Source organism: Zeus faber (genome assembly GCF_960531495.2).
Source record: "Zeus faber genome assembly, chromosome: 8".
NCBI lineage: Eukaryota > Metazoa > Chordata > Actinopteri > Zeiformes > Zeidae > Zeus > Zeus faber.
In genome coordinates this window covers 14,744,317-14,763,804 of record NC_137195.1, presented here as the reverse complement: position 1 = coordinate 14,763,804, position 19,488 = coordinate 14,744,317, and the positions used below count along the sequence as shown (strand labels likewise).

General features: G+C 41.6%; 2 protein-coding genes across 3 annotated transcripts; both read right to left on the bottom strand.

Annotated features, from left to right (window-relative positions):
* Positions 1 to 3,921: 3,921 nt before the first annotated feature.
* LOC307234296 (vesicle-associated membrane protein 3-like) lies at positions 3,922 to 8,102 on the bottom strand. The gene is made up of 5 exons (XM_080005950.1): positions 8,023 to 8,102; positions 6,660 to 6,798; positions 6,207 to 6,365; positions 5,627 to 5,678; positions 3,922 to 4,969 (listed from the first exon to the last, which is right to left on the bottom strand). Coding segments are annotated over exons 1-5 (369 nt in total). The 5' UTR covers positions 8,025 to 8,102; the 3' UTR covers positions 3,922 to 4,952.
* Positions 8,103 to 10,489: 2,387 nt separating this feature from the next.
* mrpl51 (mitochondrial ribosomal protein L51) lies at positions 10,490 to 13,467 on the bottom strand. Of its 2 annotated transcripts, none has more exons than XM_080005990.1 (4): positions 13,322 to 13,467; positions 13,041 to 13,139; positions 12,383 to 12,490; positions 10,490 to 10,785 (listed from the first exon to the last, which is right to left on the bottom strand). In XM_080005990.1, the coding sequence occupies exons 2-4, from the start codon at positions 13,126 to 13,128 to the stop codon at positions 10,589 to 10,591; spliced, it is 393 nt and encodes a 130-aa protein (XP_079862116.1). In that variant the 5' UTR covers positions 13,129 to 13,139; positions 13,322 to 13,467; the 3' UTR covers positions 10,490 to 10,588. The 2 variants fall into 2 exon arrangements, with proteins under 2 accessions (XP_079862116.1, XP_079862117.1); XM_080005991.1 differs by having other exon boundaries at positions 13,041 to 13,135.
* Between the last annotated feature and the right edge of the window lie 6,021 nt (positions 13,468 to 19,488).

Sequence of the window (19,488 nt, the reverse complement as noted above, 5' to 3'; positions counted from 1 at the left end):
ATCAAGGATTATATCTATTTTCATTATAATGAGCACACATGGAAGAGGATCAGGACCGGAACAATCTGGCTAAAAGAAAGAAGACAGACTCAGCAACAGACACAGACAATTTAATCCCGAGTGCTGTAGAGGTTAGTGTCTTGGATGAGATTAACAAGAAGCTGGACATGCTTGGTCCGCTTCCCCGAGACATTTCCGAGATCAAAACAGGCCTTGATTCCTGTACCGCACGGTCGGCGAGATGCAAAAAGGAAAGGTGGATCTAAAAACCTCCACAAAGCGTCTCACAACGGGGGTGGAGGTTCTCCACACCGTCCTGAAACTCCTCATGGACACCGTGAAGCAGATCACCTTCCACCGGCTTCACCGACTGGGACACTGCGTGGGGAACCGTCCCCGCTCCATCATTGCCAAGTTTGAACACTTCAAGCACAAGCAGCTGGTTAAAAGCAAAGGATGGGAGCTGAAAGGACCATGCTGGGTAGGACCGATCAATTGGGGATCAACCACTGACAGAAGGTTCTGTACCCCATCCTGAGGGAGAACTGGCAGAAGGGTAAACGCGTATCGCTGGTTGTTGATAAACTATATGGTTGTTGATAAACTATATATAGATGGTCTGTTATTCCAGGACTCCTAGACCACACCGTGGTTATTCTGATAATTATGTATGTATTTAGGTAATTCTGGTACTTATATACTGCAAGATGTAGAAACTAGCATGCTATCTATGTTAGGATTTAAAATATTGCTCACTCTCATCATCTCACCTTCCTAATCCCCCCTCCCTACTTCTCCCATCACTCTCTATTCAGTCTCTCACTATATGTATGTCTAACTCTGCAACGTTTTATGTTTATCTTTATCTATTTGTCATTTGTTTATGTAGATATGTATCCCTACAAACTTCCTCTTTCACAATATATTTTCAAAACTCTTAGAATTTTCTGACTTAATTATCATATTGGGAGGAGACTTCAACACAATACTGGATCCAAGTTTAGAACATTCTCAAACAAGAAATAATCTCAAATCCTGGCGTTCGTCGGACAATATAAAACAATATATGAGTGATCTTATATCTGATGATCTCGAAGCGGTTGTTGGCGATCAAATAATCCACATAATAGAGAATACACAGATTATTTACCACTCCACCAAAGCTTCTCTAGAATCTACCCTTTCTTGACAAGTAACTCTATGATGTCCAAAATCCCTAATCCTGAAATCCACCCTATTCTATTATCATCTACTATCATGGGCCGTTTAGTTTCAACCTCATAAATGAAACCACACAGAACCCTCCCAGCAGGTGGCGGTTTAACACCTCACTTTTGACAGATAAAGAATTTAACCATTTCTATTTCAGAGAACAGAATTCCTTCATTGACTCTCCAGAAATGGAAATGGAGTTATGTTTCCGTGTAAATGTTGTGTGTTTCTGTGTTTAAAAGTCTCACCCGTGTTGAATCTCCCTCTCTTGGAGTAGTGATCAGTTGTTTATAGACCCAAACATGGTAAAATAGTTCTCCAAAGAGGGGGATTGGTGGTGGTTCTGTATAACCAAAAACTGTGCTCTTGTCATTCAACAGGTCGTCCACAGGACAGAGTTATTGCAGCAGTTCTTAAAGATTTAAGAATTAATGAAGAGTTGCATTGCAGGTTGAGAACTTGAATTCCACTTACAGGCTAACTATGTCCTGGATGCAATGCCATACAAATATTCTGTGTTGTATGCCCAGCATGCTGACAGCACAGGTTAAAAAGAAAAAATGGATGAATCAGGTTCTCATGGGTCAAACACATCTGGGAGGATATCCATGAGGAGCGTTTAAAGTTGAAACATTTTTATTTTTATAACGAGTCTGGGAGCCATTTTAACCCTACTGTGACTTTTCATAAATATGTGTGCTGCAAATAATAGTAGTGGACTTGGCAGATTCTTCACATTTGCTAATATTTTAACACCAACTACTGGAGAGGAGAGGTCCAACAGGGCATCCTGGAGTTCTGACGACAGGCGTTCCAGAACTTCAGCCCTAGAGTTTTCTCTCGGAAAGCCCCCCAGGGCCATCGTTCCTGGGCACCAAGTCCCCAGCCTCAATCCCACCCCAGCAGGATTTGTTGTTGTTACGACCCGGCTACCGGGGCAGAGAAACCGGCCACCCTCCCAGCGCATTCTGTGTCCGAGATTACAGCACCATCATGCGACCGGGTCGCCTTGGCCATGGTCTCTGAGCACTTTTAAACAAGGGCTCATGTTGCCGGCTTTCAAAAGCTTTCCTGGCATTCGAGCCCTCAACTCCTCAAACACCAAAGTCCTCGTCCAACAACTTATCTCCTTGAGCCATTGAGTCTTATGAAGCATGGTCATCTCCTCCTATCATCTGATTAAAGTAACAGGACTTGGATGGAAAAATCCAGACTTGAACCAGCATGTGAACCATCAGCCCACCCTTTTAAAAGGCTGTCAAATGCTCACTCAGCAGCATGCCCTCCTACAGCGGCTTGTCTCTTTGAGCCATCGAGCGATTTTGTCTCCTCCGATCCTGTGACTTGAGGAACAACGGCGGTGACTTTGATGGAAAAATCGGGATATGAACCTGTGACGTCAGTGCTGAAAGTCAGCGTCTGAACTCCTTACATCAAATAGTCCCGCTGGGTGCCATCTGGAGTGCCCCTGGGATAGCAAAATTTATTTTGCTATCCTTTGCTATCCTAAAATGCTCTGTGCACACCACTGATTACCAACTGATTGTTACCAATCATAAATGTCCCTGAATACCTCTGCAGGAAAATAGGGTGACCTATTCATTTTACAGATATTTACTGAGTTGACCTGAATATGTTTACTGTAATGTACTGTGTGAATCGGCAGATTTTCTTTTTTTGGGAATACTATGACAATTAACACATATGGCACATAATTCTATTGATGAGTTCTTTATTGGCATCAGCAAAAGTGGTAAGCATGCATTGTTAAGAGTTCTCTGAGTCCAATTGCATTTCTCACTGCATTTTCATGTAAATTACCTCATAATAATGTTGCAAAATATTATCAGATAATTTTCATTAACATTATGTTTCAATGTCAACTCTCAAAATCAGTCTTAATAAAAGAAAATAGTTTTCCAGTGTTGTCTAACAGCCCCTAAAAACATATAATTTACATTTTAGGTGCATGTACAATTGCTCTACACTTAGTATATTATTGTTGCAATTGATCTTTGAGTATCTTATTCCTCTCAAAGAAGAGTGAATTAACCAAAAATAAATAAAAGGAGCTAACTCTTGAGCATCATTGCATTGCATTCGCAGTAATTACCAGATCAAAGATACATCATACACAGGTCCTGAAAACACTACCAAAATAAATACATAAACAAACAAACAAACAAACAAACAAATAAATAAATAAATAAATAGAATACAATCGGCAGTTTCAGAAATGGCAGATACACAGGACACACAAATAGGAAAAAACTATGGACACTGCCATGCAAGTTAGGAATGACTCCTTTTGGCCTTTTTACCACGTGACAGCAGGTGAGTCTAGTTTTGTTGGAGTTCGGGTTTGGGATCGGATTTTGGGCGGTGGGGGGGGGGGGGGGGTGGAGCGGGCTTGGATGTCATGTCCTTTCTCCCACTTCTCTGCACTTTTTTTATTTGGAAGCCAGGTGTTTAACAACTGAGCACTGAGTTCAGACATTGACCTGTTTTACGAACGTGACTCTACACATTCATCCGTCTATGGCCGTGGCCCCCGTCCCAGTCAGTGTGGAGGGAGATCCAATCATCATTCGAAGGATTGTCTCTTGTAGGTTTTTTTTTGTTCGTTTGTTTGTTTTTTTGCAGTGCATAATGCTATGCCGATGCTTATGCAAGTCAGTTGTACAACAAGCGGAGGAGGGAAATATATGAACATGGCGGTTGAGTCTGAAAAGTTTCTCTCTTTAGAATAGGGTTTTAACTAACTTTAACTAACTCTCTAGGGGGAAACAAGTCCAGACAGTCTTTCTCCTCCTGAACTTTGCCCTCCTTTTTCCGCCCAGCCACTCACAGCCTCCCTTACTTTTTCTAGGTCACTCTATTTTGCTGTTGTACACAGTGAGAGACCGTCCGGGAAAGGACAATAATTCATCACAAGGAAAGGCCTATCTCAAAAAAAGCTATTGGCTACAATGCTTTGGATCACAAATACACACACGCACGTACGACAAAATGATCAAAATCCTAATCTAACCATGACCTTGCATTAGTACATTTATATGATTGTTGCAGTGGTGGCGGGAGAGTGATGTCAGTTAGGCATGTCGCTATTAATTTACATATGTTGGACACTCCCAAAAAGGTAAAAACAATCGAGCTTTGGCGTATCTGGAAAGGAAAGGACCGCTGTCTCCTGCTTAATATCCCTGCACGTCCACCATCCCGTCCTCCCCTTTGTTCTTGTGTTTATCCGCAGCTCGGTGCCCCTTACCTCCAGGCGGACCGGGCCCGGCCGAGTTCCCACGCCTTCAGGATTCTCTCCCTCTCTCTCTCTCTCTCTCTCTCTCTCTCTCTCCCTCTCTCTCTCTCTTTCTCTCTTGCTGTAGTCACCTCCTTCTCCCCTGCTCACTCTTTCACTCCCTCCCCGCTTTCACTCTTCGACAACGCATGACATGCAGGGGCGGAAGGACGTGGTTTTGACACCCGGCGTCGAGGCAGTGGGAGAAAGAAAGCAACGAGGGGCGAGGGAGGTGGGGACGGGGACGACAGAGAGAGGGGTCACACGGCCATGGGTGAACGCGAGATGGTTTCGATGGAAGACTGGAGAGAGGGAGGAGAGGATGGAGAAAAGTGTAGAAGTGACGCCTGGATTTGTGTCTGTATTTTTTCTTTTTTTTTTTCTTTCCTCTTTCCTCTCTTGTACCATTCGGGAAGTCTGTCTCTTTTGCAATGGCGGGTTTGGCTCAGTAGAAGAAGTACACTGGGAAGGAAAACAGGAGGGAGCGAGAGGGAGGGAGGGAGGGAGGAGAAACAAGTCTGAGTCTTTGTATGTAAAAGATACAAAGCTTCACTCGACATTTAACACAGTCACGCACCAACAAAGCCCGCCTGAACAGTATGTATGTGTGTTTTCGTTTTTTAAGCGGTATATTAGAGTGGTATAAATAATTCACTGGAATTAGCGGCAATGAATAATTGACGGCAGAGGCTGCAGCAGGAAGTCCAGATGAGCGGTTGTGAGAGTAAAAGAGCAACTCTTCTACCTGTCTGCCTCTTAGAAATACTGTAAGTGAAGCATCTATCCACTGTATCTTTATCTATGATTCAAGATTCAAGATTCAAGAGGTTTATTTGTCCCATACACATACATACGTTCATACAAATATGCAGTGAAATGTCTTACTTGATTTGATGGTAATTGATATCAATGATCTAAACTGCAAGTGATGCATGAACAAAATCACACATTTCCTTTGCTTCTCCTTTGCATAACAAGACACCCAAGGTGAACATCAGCCTTCTTTAACCAAATGGTAGTCTCAACAATGATCATTAATAATTGGCCCCCTTTAAATCCATAACTCAAAAGGTTAATGTCGACAATTGTACGCATGAGGGAAAGGGAAATTGTACTCACAGAATATTATTCCAACTACAATGACGCCAATGATGCCCATCATGATCATCATCTGAAAGAAAAATGAAAAGGTTACCTTTAAGTATGGACCCCATCTTTGGATTTAATGCAGTGATTTGACAAACACACACACATTCATTTTCAAACATGTGAATAAGCAAAGCAGATATAATATTTTAAATTTCATTTTAATAGCATATATTATGCCACAGTTATGTCCTAGCTTTGATAGTATACAGCTCTGCATAGGCAGCCTTCATATTCCCATGTTCCCCGGAGCCTCGCTCCGTTCGCCCACAGCCGCTCATTAACAGATTAGCGCGCGGAGAGCGACGGATTCCCCGACACAGCCGCTGTGTGCCTGCTTCACCGCACCTCAGCCTGGCCTGGTGAATGGGTGCATTGAAACGCCCAATGTCCTGGATTTGATTTGACACTTCGAATCACGCACTGGCTTTGTATAACTGCACGATACGTACAGTGCATGCTGATGGACGAGCCGATAACGGCGCTGCATCGGATTTGATTGCGGGTCGCACTCTTCATTTTCTTTTTTAGACGCCACTCGCGATAAGCTTACCTTGCAGTTCTTCCACCAGTACTTGTTCTTGAGCTTGGCCGCGCAGCTTTCAAACTGGGAGGCTCCGGCCTGGAGAGCGTCTGCCCTGTCATCCAGCTCTGAAAGCTTCTGGTCCCTATCCAACACCTTGTCCACATTCACCCGCATAATGTCTACCACCTAGCGCAGAGAGTCCGGGGCCAGGAACAGAGGGGAGGAGGGGGGAAGAAGTGGAGAGGACGAAAATGTACTGCGATCCAAAACTAATATTATGACATAAAACAACGGAAAAAAATAAGCAGAACGCATATGCAGATTGCAGACTCGACCTTTCGACTAAACAATATAGAGGCAACAGGGTTGGTGCAATGGGCTTTGGGTGCCAGATTGTGTGGCGTGTACAAACTTATATTCAGCCTTTTTTACAACCGAGTTACGAGCATCTACAGCAGGACTGGTCCAGGCTCCGCTCACCTCCTCTACTTGGGCCTGTGTCTGTTGTAGCCTGCGGTTGCTGCTGGTGTTAGGTGGGGCAGGGGGGCCACCGGCTGGGGCGCCATCTGCACCAGGGGCCCCTGGAGCTCCAGCTGGGGCGGCAGCATCGGGGGCAGACCTGGGGAGGAACAGCCAAGAGCCAGACTCTGATGGGGGTGAACGATCAACGGAGGGGGCGGAGGGGGTGCGGCGTTCTTAATTGTGTGGATTCAACTCGCCCTCGCTACACCACAATTGCTCAAACTTTCGACAAAACGTAATTAAATGGAGTCGGATGTCAGGTCCGACACCGTGAGAGGGATGGCGCGGAAGGGGGAATGTGAGAGTAACAGCAAGAAACGGCATTTGACTACATTAAAATGACACGAGGGGAGAAATCAGAAGAGGCCTAGAAATGGTGAGAGAGAGAGAGAGAGAGAGAGAGAGAGAGAGAGAGAGAGAGAGAGGGGGCACAGAGAGAGAGAGAGAGGCAGAGCAAGAGAGAGAGGGGGGTATATATATAGAGAGAGAGTGAGAAACAGGGAAAGAGAGATACAGAGAGAGAGAAAGAGAGAGGGATACAGAAAGACAGAGAGATACAGAGAGAGTGAGAAAGAGAGAGAGAGGGAAAGAGAGAGAGAGAGAGAGAGTCAGAGGGTGAGAAGGAGAGAGAGGGGGAGAGAGAGCGAGAGAGAAGCTGGGAGAAAGCTGAAGGATTGAATAGGAATTGGGAAGTAATTTCAGGAAGGTAAAATAATAATAGTATATAATAAATAATGAATGAATATACTGTAGGTTATCAAACTAGTTGGTGAAATACTTGCTATTAGTTAGTATTATTACACTGTGACGGACCAAAAAGGGCTGAGTAGGTCGGGTGAATCAGGCCAAAACGTATCAATTATTTAAAATGTACGCAAAACAATAATTCATTCGATGATTTAAATATCTTCACACTTCTGACTCTGTTTCTCGGACCGGGCAGTTAAGAAAAAATAAATAAATAAATAAATAAATAAATAAATAAATAAATAAATAAATGAATAGACTATAATAAAGGTCACAGCGTGGTCAACGGTTAAACCAGCGCCGCGCGTTGCGTTTCTAAGGCTGGAAGAATGTTTACATTATTTAAAGATGCCACGACGAGGAAACCACTGGCGTCAGCAAAAATAAATAAAGAAATAAAGAAATAAATAAATCCATCCACCCGGCTCAGAGAAAAGGGGCAAAACATTAAAAAAAAAACAAAAAAAAACAACCAACCCATCCCTGAATTTGAATACGGTCTCCGTTGACACGCGTGCCTTGCATTGCCGTTATCTGTGCAAGAGTGAAGAGAAAAAGCCGCATTAATACTTACATTTCCTCTGCAGCTGTTCGGTACTGACTCACGCGGAGGGGGAGGAGGGGTGACGGTGTGGGAGCGGAGGGGAGGGTCTCAAGTTAGAAGAAGAAGAAGAAGAAGAAGACAAAAAAAAAAAAAGGAAGAAGCGAGATCAAGCTTCGGGGGCCGCCGTACCGAGCGAAGTCCCGGTTTTCCACCCGAGCGGGAGTGACCGGTGTGTCGGCGCGCTGGACCTCACGGCGACGCACCCGCAACCGCAAGTCCGCGGAGAAAGTGCCGCAACGTCGGGCGACGAGTTCAACTCGCGCGTGGATCGGGGTCGCGCGGGCTCGGAGGCGGGGTGGAGCAGGCGGGTACTTCTACGCCGCGTTCCCGCGGAAGACGCGTCCGACAACGGGATCACCGGGGCTGGAGTCCGGTTGGGGGTTTCGAGGTATTCCGAAGGGGGAGCCGCCGAGATGCTTCCCCACCGTCCCGAAGGCGATGGCGGACGAAAAGACAAAAAACGGACGTTCACCAACGCATCATTTAACCTGTCCGTGCGTGCGTGTGTGTGTGCGTGCGCGTGCGTGCGCGTGTGTGTGTGCGTGCGTGTGTGTGTGTGTGCGTGTGTGTGTGTGGTTCCTATCGCCACTGTTCCGCTCGTCCAACCCTCGCGCGAGCCTCGGTGTGCGCACGTGCTGTGGTTCTCTGCTGCAACGCTGCGTCGCCCGTCGCACCCCCCCCCCCCCCCCCCCCGCACTTTGCAGTACTGCAGTTTGATACTGCGGTACTGCCCCCACCCCCCACACACACCCCCCGTGCGCCCCCCGCACTCCCCTCGGTCCCGTTTATTATACAGGAGACGGAGCAGCCTCTGCTCTGACACGTGAATAATAAAACAACATAGTGACCCTACACACACAGTGTATGTAGAGTTTCTATTTTTATAAAAACCTGGTTTTTTATAATAAAATGTTTGATTCAGTAAATAAATACATTTTAAACATTTATTTATATATATATATATATATATATATATATATATATATATATATATATATATATATATATATATATATTTATTTTTTAATCAAAATTCTTTAGGTGAGGTATATTGCCACATTTTCTTTTTCTTTATATTATATTTTGCCGGTGTTTCTATTTATCAGTTAATTTTCAGTTTTATTGTATATTGCCGGTGTTTCTATTTATCAGTTGATTTTCAGTTTTATTGTATATTGCCGGTGTTTCTATTTATCAGTTGATTTTCAGTTTTATTGTATATTGCCGGTGTTTCTATTTATCAGTTCATTTTTAGTTTTATTGTATATTGCCGGTGTTTCTATTTATCAGTTCATTTTCAGTTTTATTGTATATTGCCGGTGTTTCTATTTGTTCGTTTTTTTTTGTTTTTTTTTAGGTTTGTTGCATACAGTATTGCCAATTTCTTTCAAACGTTATTACTTTATTATTATTGACTATTGTTTCGATGTGAGCTCCTGGAACACTGCGATTTACATGCACGGATAAATACAGAATCTCTGTATTTATCTATTACAGACCTTAATAGAATTTGTGTTAGTTGTAGTCAGCAATCAAAATAGGGATGAGTTGATGGTAATTCACATTGTATTGGTTATAGCACTCATTTGCAACCTTTTTCCTCATTAGTGACCGTCAATTTGGTCACAGACCTCAATCTGAGAAGATCCTATTCCAAACCTTCATACCTGTCTATACTGTGGTTAGGAAGACTTTAATCAGATGTTATTATTGTGCATTCTCTAATAGTGTTAATGTCTTGTAAAATGGTGAAGTAATGGTGACGCTGAACTCTTAATAATTTTGCAGGGGACCTTGTGGAACCTCTTCACAGACCACTGAGGGTCCCCAGACACCATGTTAGGAACCCCCGGTTAATATTACAGAGTACAGGTTTTCATTTTCTTATTTGTTATTTGTCAAGAGCTTGTCTTGTAGTTATATTAACGGCATATTTGTTATATATATATATATATATATATATATATATATATATATATATATATATTTTTTTTTTTTTTTTTAGCTTTTCCTCCCATCTAATCTGTAAATTTATTTCATTGACCCTCATTGTCACAGTACAACATTTCTATGTGGATCCCAGGATAGCGGCTGTAATGTAGTAGCTGATGGGGTTCAGAATAAAATAAAATACATGGAACTAAAATTTGGTCTTCAAACTTCATAACCTTGTGTAAATCTCAATATTTTACCTATAAAAAAACATTAACTAGTCTTGTCAAAAGATCCTCTAACTTCACTCTTTCAATCAATTGCTAAAAACAAGAGTTTTGAAAGGGCTTTTTAAAGTGACAGTGCAGTAACCTTTTCAGAAAACCATGTTCTGTTTCAAAACCTGTTTTGTCCCCCAATATTAGGACAACTGGTTGATAAGAGGGTCAAGGGAAAATGAAGTTGTCCATCGGCCCGTGAAAGAACTTCAATACCATAAAGCAGCTCTTTATAAACGTCAGTTTAATAACAACCACAGTGTACAATATTATGACATAACATCTCTCAACAGCCCGCATTTCAAACCCGTTTGGTCCTTTCCGTGTTAGCGGTGTTTGCCGGTGCGGTTGAAGCGGCGATAGAGGAAGCGGATCCTCTTATCTAAGTTGTGTCTGTCCAGTGTCATCATCCTGTCTCCGACATTCTTCCTCTTCCTGAGGAGACGCTGGAGTTCATTGCCCTGGAAACCCTTCACCCAGCAGGGGCCCACGATCAGATCCTTTGGGTGAGCTTTGAAATCCCCTGTAGGGACAATAAAAGAGGGTCAGGTATGACATCAGGTAGGTGCGATGGTCAGGGTAACAGAGTCGACTGTTTGGTCCAGAAATGTTATCTCCTCCCCCATTGTGTACGTTTGACAAGCACATTTTTCGGCAGTTTGGAATTTGAAATTGTGTGGTGCAGCATTTTAAAATCAGTATAGAGACCACCCACCCGCTCTCTAAGACATGGCCAGTGGTTTAGGTGCGGTTATTCATTGCAGGTGGCATTGTTCCGTGGTAGTTAAACTAATTACCAACTTAATGTAGCTATGTCACTGGAAAATCTGTATGAAAGAATTTCATTTTATTTTTTTTCATTTTTCATTTTATTTCATTTCATGCAAAATATGAACTATCATGAATGACTTGATAACAATAACATCTGTTTGGGAAATTTAAACAGATTTTAAAAAGACTTTCCCCTTTGAAGCTGCTCGTTTATACATGCATCCCAATACAGAATGTGCACTTCACCTTGTTTTGCGATAGTCTATTTGACACAAAGTGTGTGAGCTCAGTCTATGCCATTTAATCTCATTCAGATACGTGGAACTGCCACAATAAAGCACTTAGAAAATTAACCAGCGACCGGCAAGTGCATAATCGCCAAGAGTACGATCATAAGCAGAAAAAGACGGGTCAGGCATCATCATTTACTTATTCTTTCATTGACCTCTGACTCTCGTGTCCTTTGGGACATATAGCGTCAGACAAGCCCCGTGCATGTAGTTGATTTGACTGAAAACATTAAACTGGAGCGATACAGAAAAATACAAAAAGAAATATATATGCGAGCACCGCGTGTCGATTGCACACATTTAAGTATTTTTCGGGCTTATAGATCTTGTGCGTAATCACCGGATGTCATGACATTTCACTGCATATATGTACGACCGTATGTGTAAGTATGTGACAAATAATCTCTTGAACTTGAACTATGTAGTTGAGTCAAGAAAAAGAGACGTTATTTGGTCGAACACTCTCTCGCAACAAGAAATCGGGAGAAGATACAACACTGTTGAAATATAAATTGTTCTTTTTGCACTTTGTTCATCATGTCAAGTTACTTGAGGTCAGTTCTGTCACCTACCTTAGATTAAATAGAAATACGGATTGGCAACACACGTTTCGCATCAAGGTCGTATTCAACCGTATTCAGTTCATTTGAGAAATAACATCTGACAGGGGTGAAAATATAAGATTAAAAATATGTCATTTTTGGAATAGGTACAGGGATGGAACCTTACATGTACAAACTTCAAATTTGGTGTAATTTTCTTTTCCCTGAGGGAGTGTGTATGTTGGCATGTATTACAGAACGGTGCTTCCTCAGAGGCGTATGCTATTCAGGGTGAGGGTCTAGTTCTCTATTATTTTACTCCTATGTCATATAACGGAATCACAATACCGTTTGCAATTATCACCACTATTAAGAGAGTCACCCACAAAGAGTTTAGAAAATAATCTCATTACAACAGAATGATATAGATATGTAATGGGGCATTGCTCGACAGGACAGATGATATATTGACATGAATGCCATTTCTGGATGTGTGCGCTTTGGTCAGGGAGCTCACCTAGTATGCCAATGTTGTCATAAACTCCAAACATGCTCCTCTTCTCTGTCCATCTGTCCACCTTCTTCAGCTCTGGGATAGCATTCATCCTAATTTGGCAACACACTCCTGAACAGGGCATTTAGTATAGGAGATACATGTTAATGTTATATATGGCCAAACTCTTCAATATTCATTGTTACATGTGGTGGGAGGTAACAAAGAGCAAGCACTTTGTCACTGTACTTAAGTACACTTTTCAAGTTCCTCACTTCAGTTTTGGATACTTTAGACTTTTACACCTCTACATTCCAAAGCATATATTAATGCTTCTTACTCTAAAGTAACTTTGTAAGTTGTAATCGGGAAATGTATGAACAGCTCAAGTGGCCACTTTGTCCGGCACTATAGGCCCTGTTATATCAGGGCACTCGATATGACAAGTACTTTTCCTTTTAATACCCAAGTACATACTTTTAATATTTAAGTACATTTAAGAGCAAGGCATGTCAATGCGGTAGTTTGAATTTCACCGGTGTCAAGAGACACTTTTACTAAAGCAAGAGGTGCGAATGCTTCTTCCACCACCGATTGTTACTGACCCGAGTGAGAACATGTAGATTATAAACTGTGTGTGTGTGTGTTTGTACGAGCAAACAACACAACGCCAAGGACTTACCAGTGGAAATGCGTCTCGCTGTCTGCAGCAGAGCTCCAAGCTGGGATAACGACGCACTGGGCCTCAGTAACCCCCCGAGGACAGACATGACTCCGCTACCTCCGAGAAAGACGGACACAAACACATGTTGGAGACAAAAGCTCGGTGTCGTTGAGGACCGGTCAACTAACCCGACACCTCAGCACCAATGACCCCGGACGCGAGCTAGCTATAGCACACACGGCGCCAGCGTGAAGAGTGTGAAAACATTCAACCAATTGCAAACGTGAGGGTTAAACTACCTGTTTCGGCAAACTTGTGTCGAACGCGTCGTTCTGTTTATCTGAAGGATGGTGAACCGAGAGCGGACATGTTCAGCTCGAACCCTCCGCACACGGCGCTAACGAGGACCCCCTTCCGTTTGACGCCGTGTCCCAGAAGGCACCGCGCGTCGTGTTTACCGTAAACCGTTGGCGCAAAAGCCCACTCCTTTGTGGTAGTAGCAGACTTGAAACGCCGGGGTGGGGGGGGCGCCGTTTCGCTGCTGTTGCCCATGTGGGTTTTGTTTTTCGAGTTTAATCATGTAGGAAGGAAACGATAAACCCGAAAATAAGCCAGAATCTTTTTTTTTTTAAACAGCTGTCACAGACCCAGTTTAATAATATAAGAATGAAAAGAGAAGTCTCAGAAAACACACGCACGCACGCACGCACACACACACACACACACACACACACACTATGAAACTTGTGTTCTTTCAGTAACGTCAAAAATTAGCTGATGGAACAATTTGTCATTTTCAAAGAACTAACTGCGGCATTGCTGGGCAGGTACATGTTGTTTGCTTGTCTATCAATCTAGTCTGTCTCCCTCCCAATCCATCTCTTATTTGGTCATTTTGAGTTTTTAAGCATGCAAAAACATGCAAAACTGGACACGCACGCACGCACGCACGCACGCACACACACACACACACACACACACACACACACACACACTAAAAGACACTATGAAACTTGTGTTCTTTCAGTAACGTCAAAAATTAGCTGATGGAACAATTTGTCATTTTCAAAGAACTAACTGCGGCATTGCTGGGCAGGTACATGTTGTTTGCTTGTCTATCAATCTAGTCTGTCTCCCTCCCAATCCATCTCTTATTTGGTCATTTTGAGTTTTTAAGCATGCAAAAACATGCAAAACTGGACACGCACGCACGCACGCACGCACGCACACACACACACACACACACACACACACACACACACACTAAAAGACACTATGAAACTTGTGTTCTTTCAGTAACGTCAAAAATTAGCTGATGGAACAATTTGTCATTTTCAAAGAACTAACTGCGGCATTGCTGGACAGGTACATGTTGTTTACTTGTCTATCAATCTAGTCTGTCTCCCTCCCAATCCATCTCTTATTTGGTCATTTTGAGTTTTTAAGCATACAAAAACAACAACGTGCAAAACTGGACACGCACGCACGCACGCACGCACACACACACACACACACGCCCACACTCACGCACTCAACACGATGAAACTTTCATTATTACTGTCATGAAAAATTTTGCTGATGCAATAATTTGTCATTTTGAAAGAACTAACTGCAGCATTACTGGACATGTAAATATTGTTTACTTATCTCTCAATCTAGTCTGTCTCTCTCCAAATCCCCCCCAAGACTCTCTTATCTCTATTTGGTCAATTTGAGTTTTTAAACATACAAATACAAAAACATGCATAATTGGACACGCCCGCACGCACGCAGCCTCATACACACACACACACACACACACACACACGCTTACAATCACGCACAAACACAATGAAACTTTCCATATTACTGTAATGAAAAATTTTGCTGATGGAATAATTTGTCATTTTCAAAGAACTAACTGCAGCATTACTGGACTTGTACATGTTGTTTACTTCTTTTTTGCTCTGATGTCAGTGGGTTTCAATGGAAATTTAAAGACAGAAAAACACACAAGGCCTTACCAGCATTCTGCACTGGCCAGAGGATGATAAGTGTCTGCATCATTAATGTAATTCACATGTATTTAGTCTAGAAATGTATTAAATCTGTTGGAAAAAAAGGTTGGTATTTGATATTATAAAGTATTTTTTGACACTGTAGTTCCAGAGGTTGAAGAAAATTTGAAAAAAGACAGTTTCAAGTCTAAAGTTCATTACTTTATAGAAATCTGCATGATTAATATTATTGGTTCGATGGAATATTTTTGACAAAGATGATTATACCATTTGGTTATACATATGCATTAGTCATACAATCATGTCCTGAAGCAAATTTATAATGGGAAAAAAACACAACTTCAAAGTTCTTTCATTTTTTAAATTTCTTTGTTAAAAGTAATAATAGTAATAAAATAATTATCTGACCATTCAAACAGTAAAACAAAAAAAAGGTAATGCTTCAAATGCAACGATGACAAATGAAAAACTAGGATGTAGCGATCAGATGCGAGAGAGAGAGAGGGGGAGAGGGAGAGAGTTCAAACAACAAAATCTGAATTCTAAAGAGATAGATAAGATAGATAATTCTAACATTTTCCAAGATCATCCTTATTAACATAAAGCTCATCTGCCCTATTGCCAGTGGCGTGAGATTAATTGTTTCCAGGTGAGTTTCTTCCCCCAATAATATTCAAATACACTAGAGCTCTGTAAAGATTAGTGGTAGGAAAGACCACCTCAGAGACAGAAAAAGCTGCTCACATCCAGTGAAAAATATTAACTTTGTGTTAGAACTTGAACAGTGTTAGATAAAAGAAAGGTTTATTTATGAAAAGGTCTATTTATCCAACCTATCTGCCTTTGTCAAATAGTGTTTAATTTTATAGGAAATATACAGTAGATTGATAAAACCCTACAAAGGGATGACAAAGTGAAAATGGAGAAAACAAATAATTTCAGAGGGAGAATTCAATTCAGCAACATACACAGAAGACCAGGCCCATTCCCACCAATTTACAGCACTGACTGGTAATGAGAAAGGAACAGCAACGTGTTTTGTTCTGTGACGGATAACTTCCTGTAAACAAAGTCGAACTATACTGTATGTACTGTGTTGTGTTACTTGTGACAATGTACAGTAGTCATACATTTAAAAAATACAGATTTAAAAAGTATTATTATTATTATTATTATTATTATTATTATTATTATTATTATTATTATTATTATTATTATTATTAATAATAATAATAATAATAATAACAATAATAATAATGATAACAACAATAATAATAATTATGATTATAATTTAATAGTATTAATTTACATTTAAAGTAATTTATATTTAAATTAATTTATATTTCAAGGTTAGTGCTTTCGTGCAAGCTACAGTAAGAGAGAATCCGTGGGAGGGAGTGGGCCTCCCTGCTCATCTGACAGTTTCCACACTGAAACAGAAAAAACTCAAAAGCCCTGTGGGTGAAGTCACGTGACGCAGGAGGAACATACCTACTCCACAGACCTATATATACTGTATACACATACCTCAGGTCGATACTCAGATTGGCAGCAGTTATACATTAAGAGAGTGATTTTTCTTTTTTTAAACAATAAGTAGAGAGGAATGGAAAGTCTGACAATCGGTTAACTGGGTAAAAAAAATAAATACTGAAATACAGAGTTTAAATTTGACAATATTGGTGACAAGAGAAAGTAATAGTTATTAAACTTTAGGACCAATAATGTTTTGGGCATATTTTGTGTTTTTGGATATTCTTCTTGTAATGAAAGGTGAGATATGCAAAATGAAAACTATTGGTATTATGTTTTGTTTTTTGTTTAATGCATATATATATATATATATATATATATATATATATATATATATACAGTATATATGAATATAGTTTGTGGGTTTCTCTCCATAGGAAGTTGTGGTGATACGTCCGAGGTACTCGTGAAGGCAGGTTCCCAGGCTGTGTTACCCTGTGAGAGCAGACATAACTTCCTGACAGCAGCCAAAGTCCTGTGGAGTAAAGTCAATGGCGGGTAAGAGGTTTTATATTTCCTAAAGACACAACAAACCTTATAATGCAGAAGCCAAAAGAGAAAAAGACAACATACTTTAACATCACGTCTCTTGTTGTCACAATTTTGACGTACCACTGAATCTGTTAACATCTCATCCATTCATTGCCAAAAAGAAAAAACAATCCTCCCATGCCTTTGAGACTGACGCCCGCCTCCGTTCACAGCACGGTTTGGAGGATGCAGTCAAGTGGTCTGGAATACAGGGGTCAGGAGTGGGTCAGGCGTGTCCGATGCCCCCACGCTGCGTATCTGAAGGGAGACTACAGTCTCCACATCACTGATGTGAAGGAGGAAGATGGAGGAGTGTACACCTGCAGTGTGGAGCATGAAGGACGATCGGTTCAAAAATCGGTCACTCTTAGGGTCATCAAAGGTAAGTTGCAATTATAAGTCCGTTAAAATCGGTTCTAGAAACGGGATGATGGCTGATATTTTAATGTCAATAATCTAACTCCATCCTTTGTCATTTACAGTGTCCATCGTCCCTTCAGAACCAATTGAGGGCACCCACATGTCGCTTAGTTGTACAGTGAGCCCATGGCCAGAGAAAGCCAGAGTCAATTGGAGACTGAATGGAAGATCCTTTGTGCCTCAAGGTCCAAATGGGAGGAAAGAGACCTTTGTCCAAAATGCAAGTGTCCCACAGAGTGTCCTGAAGGTTAAAGCGTCTCAGAGACTGAGGGGAAACTGGACCTGCGTGGTGAACTCTGAGAGCGGAGAGGGCCTCGCAACTCAGCATCTGTCGGTCAGAGGTGAGATCCTTGGCTAAGCGTGAGGTGTGAGATGTCCGATGTGAGTCATGGTCGGGGGGTAAGAGCTTAAGTTAAGATTCCCTCTCGTCTTTCACAGGAATAATCCAGCCAGACATTGACAACGACATGGTGTACGCTGCAGTGGGTTCTCCAGTCACTCTTCCCTGTGTATTCAGCCATGGTCTCATTCCGTCCGACCACGTCTGGGAGAAGCTGGATGTCGGACACCCTTCCCCATCAAAGCGTCCCTCGCTGTCGTCCTTACCCCAACGGTCTTGCCTGTCTTCTGGGTCCAGGAGCCTTTGGGATAAGTCTTCTTGTCTCATGGAAGTAGCGTCAGACGATGAGGGACGCTATGCATGCTCTGGGATAGTAGAAGGACACAGACTGACAAGAAATACGCAGCTCGTCATCGCTAAAGGTGAGATAACAAGGAACTACGTAAAACTGGAAAAGTTAAATTGTTAAATTGGAAGAAACAATTCGTATTTAATGCCGGGTTAAGTGTTTAGACCACATAACCACCCAAAACCAACCGAATCGCCTACTTTTCTTTTCAGTTGAGAGAAACGTCCCACCCACGGCAAAAGACCCCATGATCCTGACATGCCACCTCAGCAATCCCAGTGCGGTCGTTGACTATGAGTGGGTCCGTGTAAACACTGACGCCAACGGCGTCCAAACGGTGACCTCAAAACAGAAGGGGAAGGTTCTGAGGATCGACCGATGGACCGAGGGGAAGTCAGACCGAGAATGGACGTGTCGCTTCTATGGGAAAAACGGCATCTTAGGAAACGCAACGTACCACACTCCAATGACGAGTCAGTATTCATCCTCAAACAACCTGTTTATCCTCAAGTAATTATAGTTGTTAAATGTTGCTAACGCGCTCTGTGCCGTGTCCACAGGTGCTCTGCGTGGACACATGGAAACAGGGAAATCAAGTCAAACCGCCATATTGGTTGTGCTCAGCCTTTTCTTGCTGTTGCTGCTGGTGGTCCTCATTCTCTTGTGCAGGAACCATCAAAGGGTGAGTTACCATGTTTCCAACAACGTCATCAAACCAGTATAATGAGTGGAAAAAAAAGATTCAATTGGAGTCATTGTTTCCACTTAAAAATGTTGCTTTCATTTGTTCAACCTGTCTTTTTTGGGTTTTCTCAACTTAAAATGTATCCTTAATTTCTCAATTTCAAGTTGAAAAAACGCAAAAGAAAAAAATGGGGTTTTACAAATTGAAGCAAATTCCAAAAGTGAAACCAATGACAATTTATTTTCAGTGTATTTTGTTCTGTGTGCCTTATCACAGCATGTGACAAAATCCACCAGTTTAGTTGAGATAGTCTAATTTTCCATCAATTTAATTTTAATCGAATTGAAAATTGCAACAAAAAAAAGAAAATAGAATACTCAAAAGTATAATAAAAATGTGCATATATTAAAAATTTTGTGACAACATTCCCTTAAAAATTCAGAGAAAATTTCAAAATTATGTGATCAAAGTCTTGTTAAAATGGATATATATATATATATATATATATATATATATATATATATAGTTTGTACATTTTAAGACCATTGATTTTAAAAATCTTCATCTCAAAATGTATGTGTCCCTTTTCCACAGAAAAAAAGGATAATGCA

Bases quoted from the DNA above. Each gene is read 5' to 3' on its own strand.
- LOC307234296 (XM_080005950.1), bottom strand. The intron at 6,366-6,659 runs GTGAGCGGAGCC...TCTCTGCGCTAG, and splicing joins CACAGGCCCAAGTAGAGGAG to GTGGTAGACATTATGCGGGT. The intron at 5,679-6,206 runs GTAAGCTTATCG...TTTTTCTTTCAG, and splicing joins ACTGGTGGAAGAACTGCAAG to ATGATGATCATGATGGGCAT.
- mrpl51 (XM_080005990.1), bottom strand. From the start codon at position 13,128: ATGTCTGTCCTCGGGGGGTTACTGAGGCCCAGTGCGTCGTTATCCCAG. The intron at 12,491-13,040 runs GTAAGTCCTTGG...TGCCCTGTTCAG, and splicing joins AGCGAGACGCATTTCCACTG to GAGTGTGTTGCCAAATTAGG. The intron at 10,786-12,382 runs GTGAGCTCCCTG...TTGTCCCTACAG, and splicing joins TGACAACATTGGCATACTAG to GGGATTTCAAAGCTCACCCA.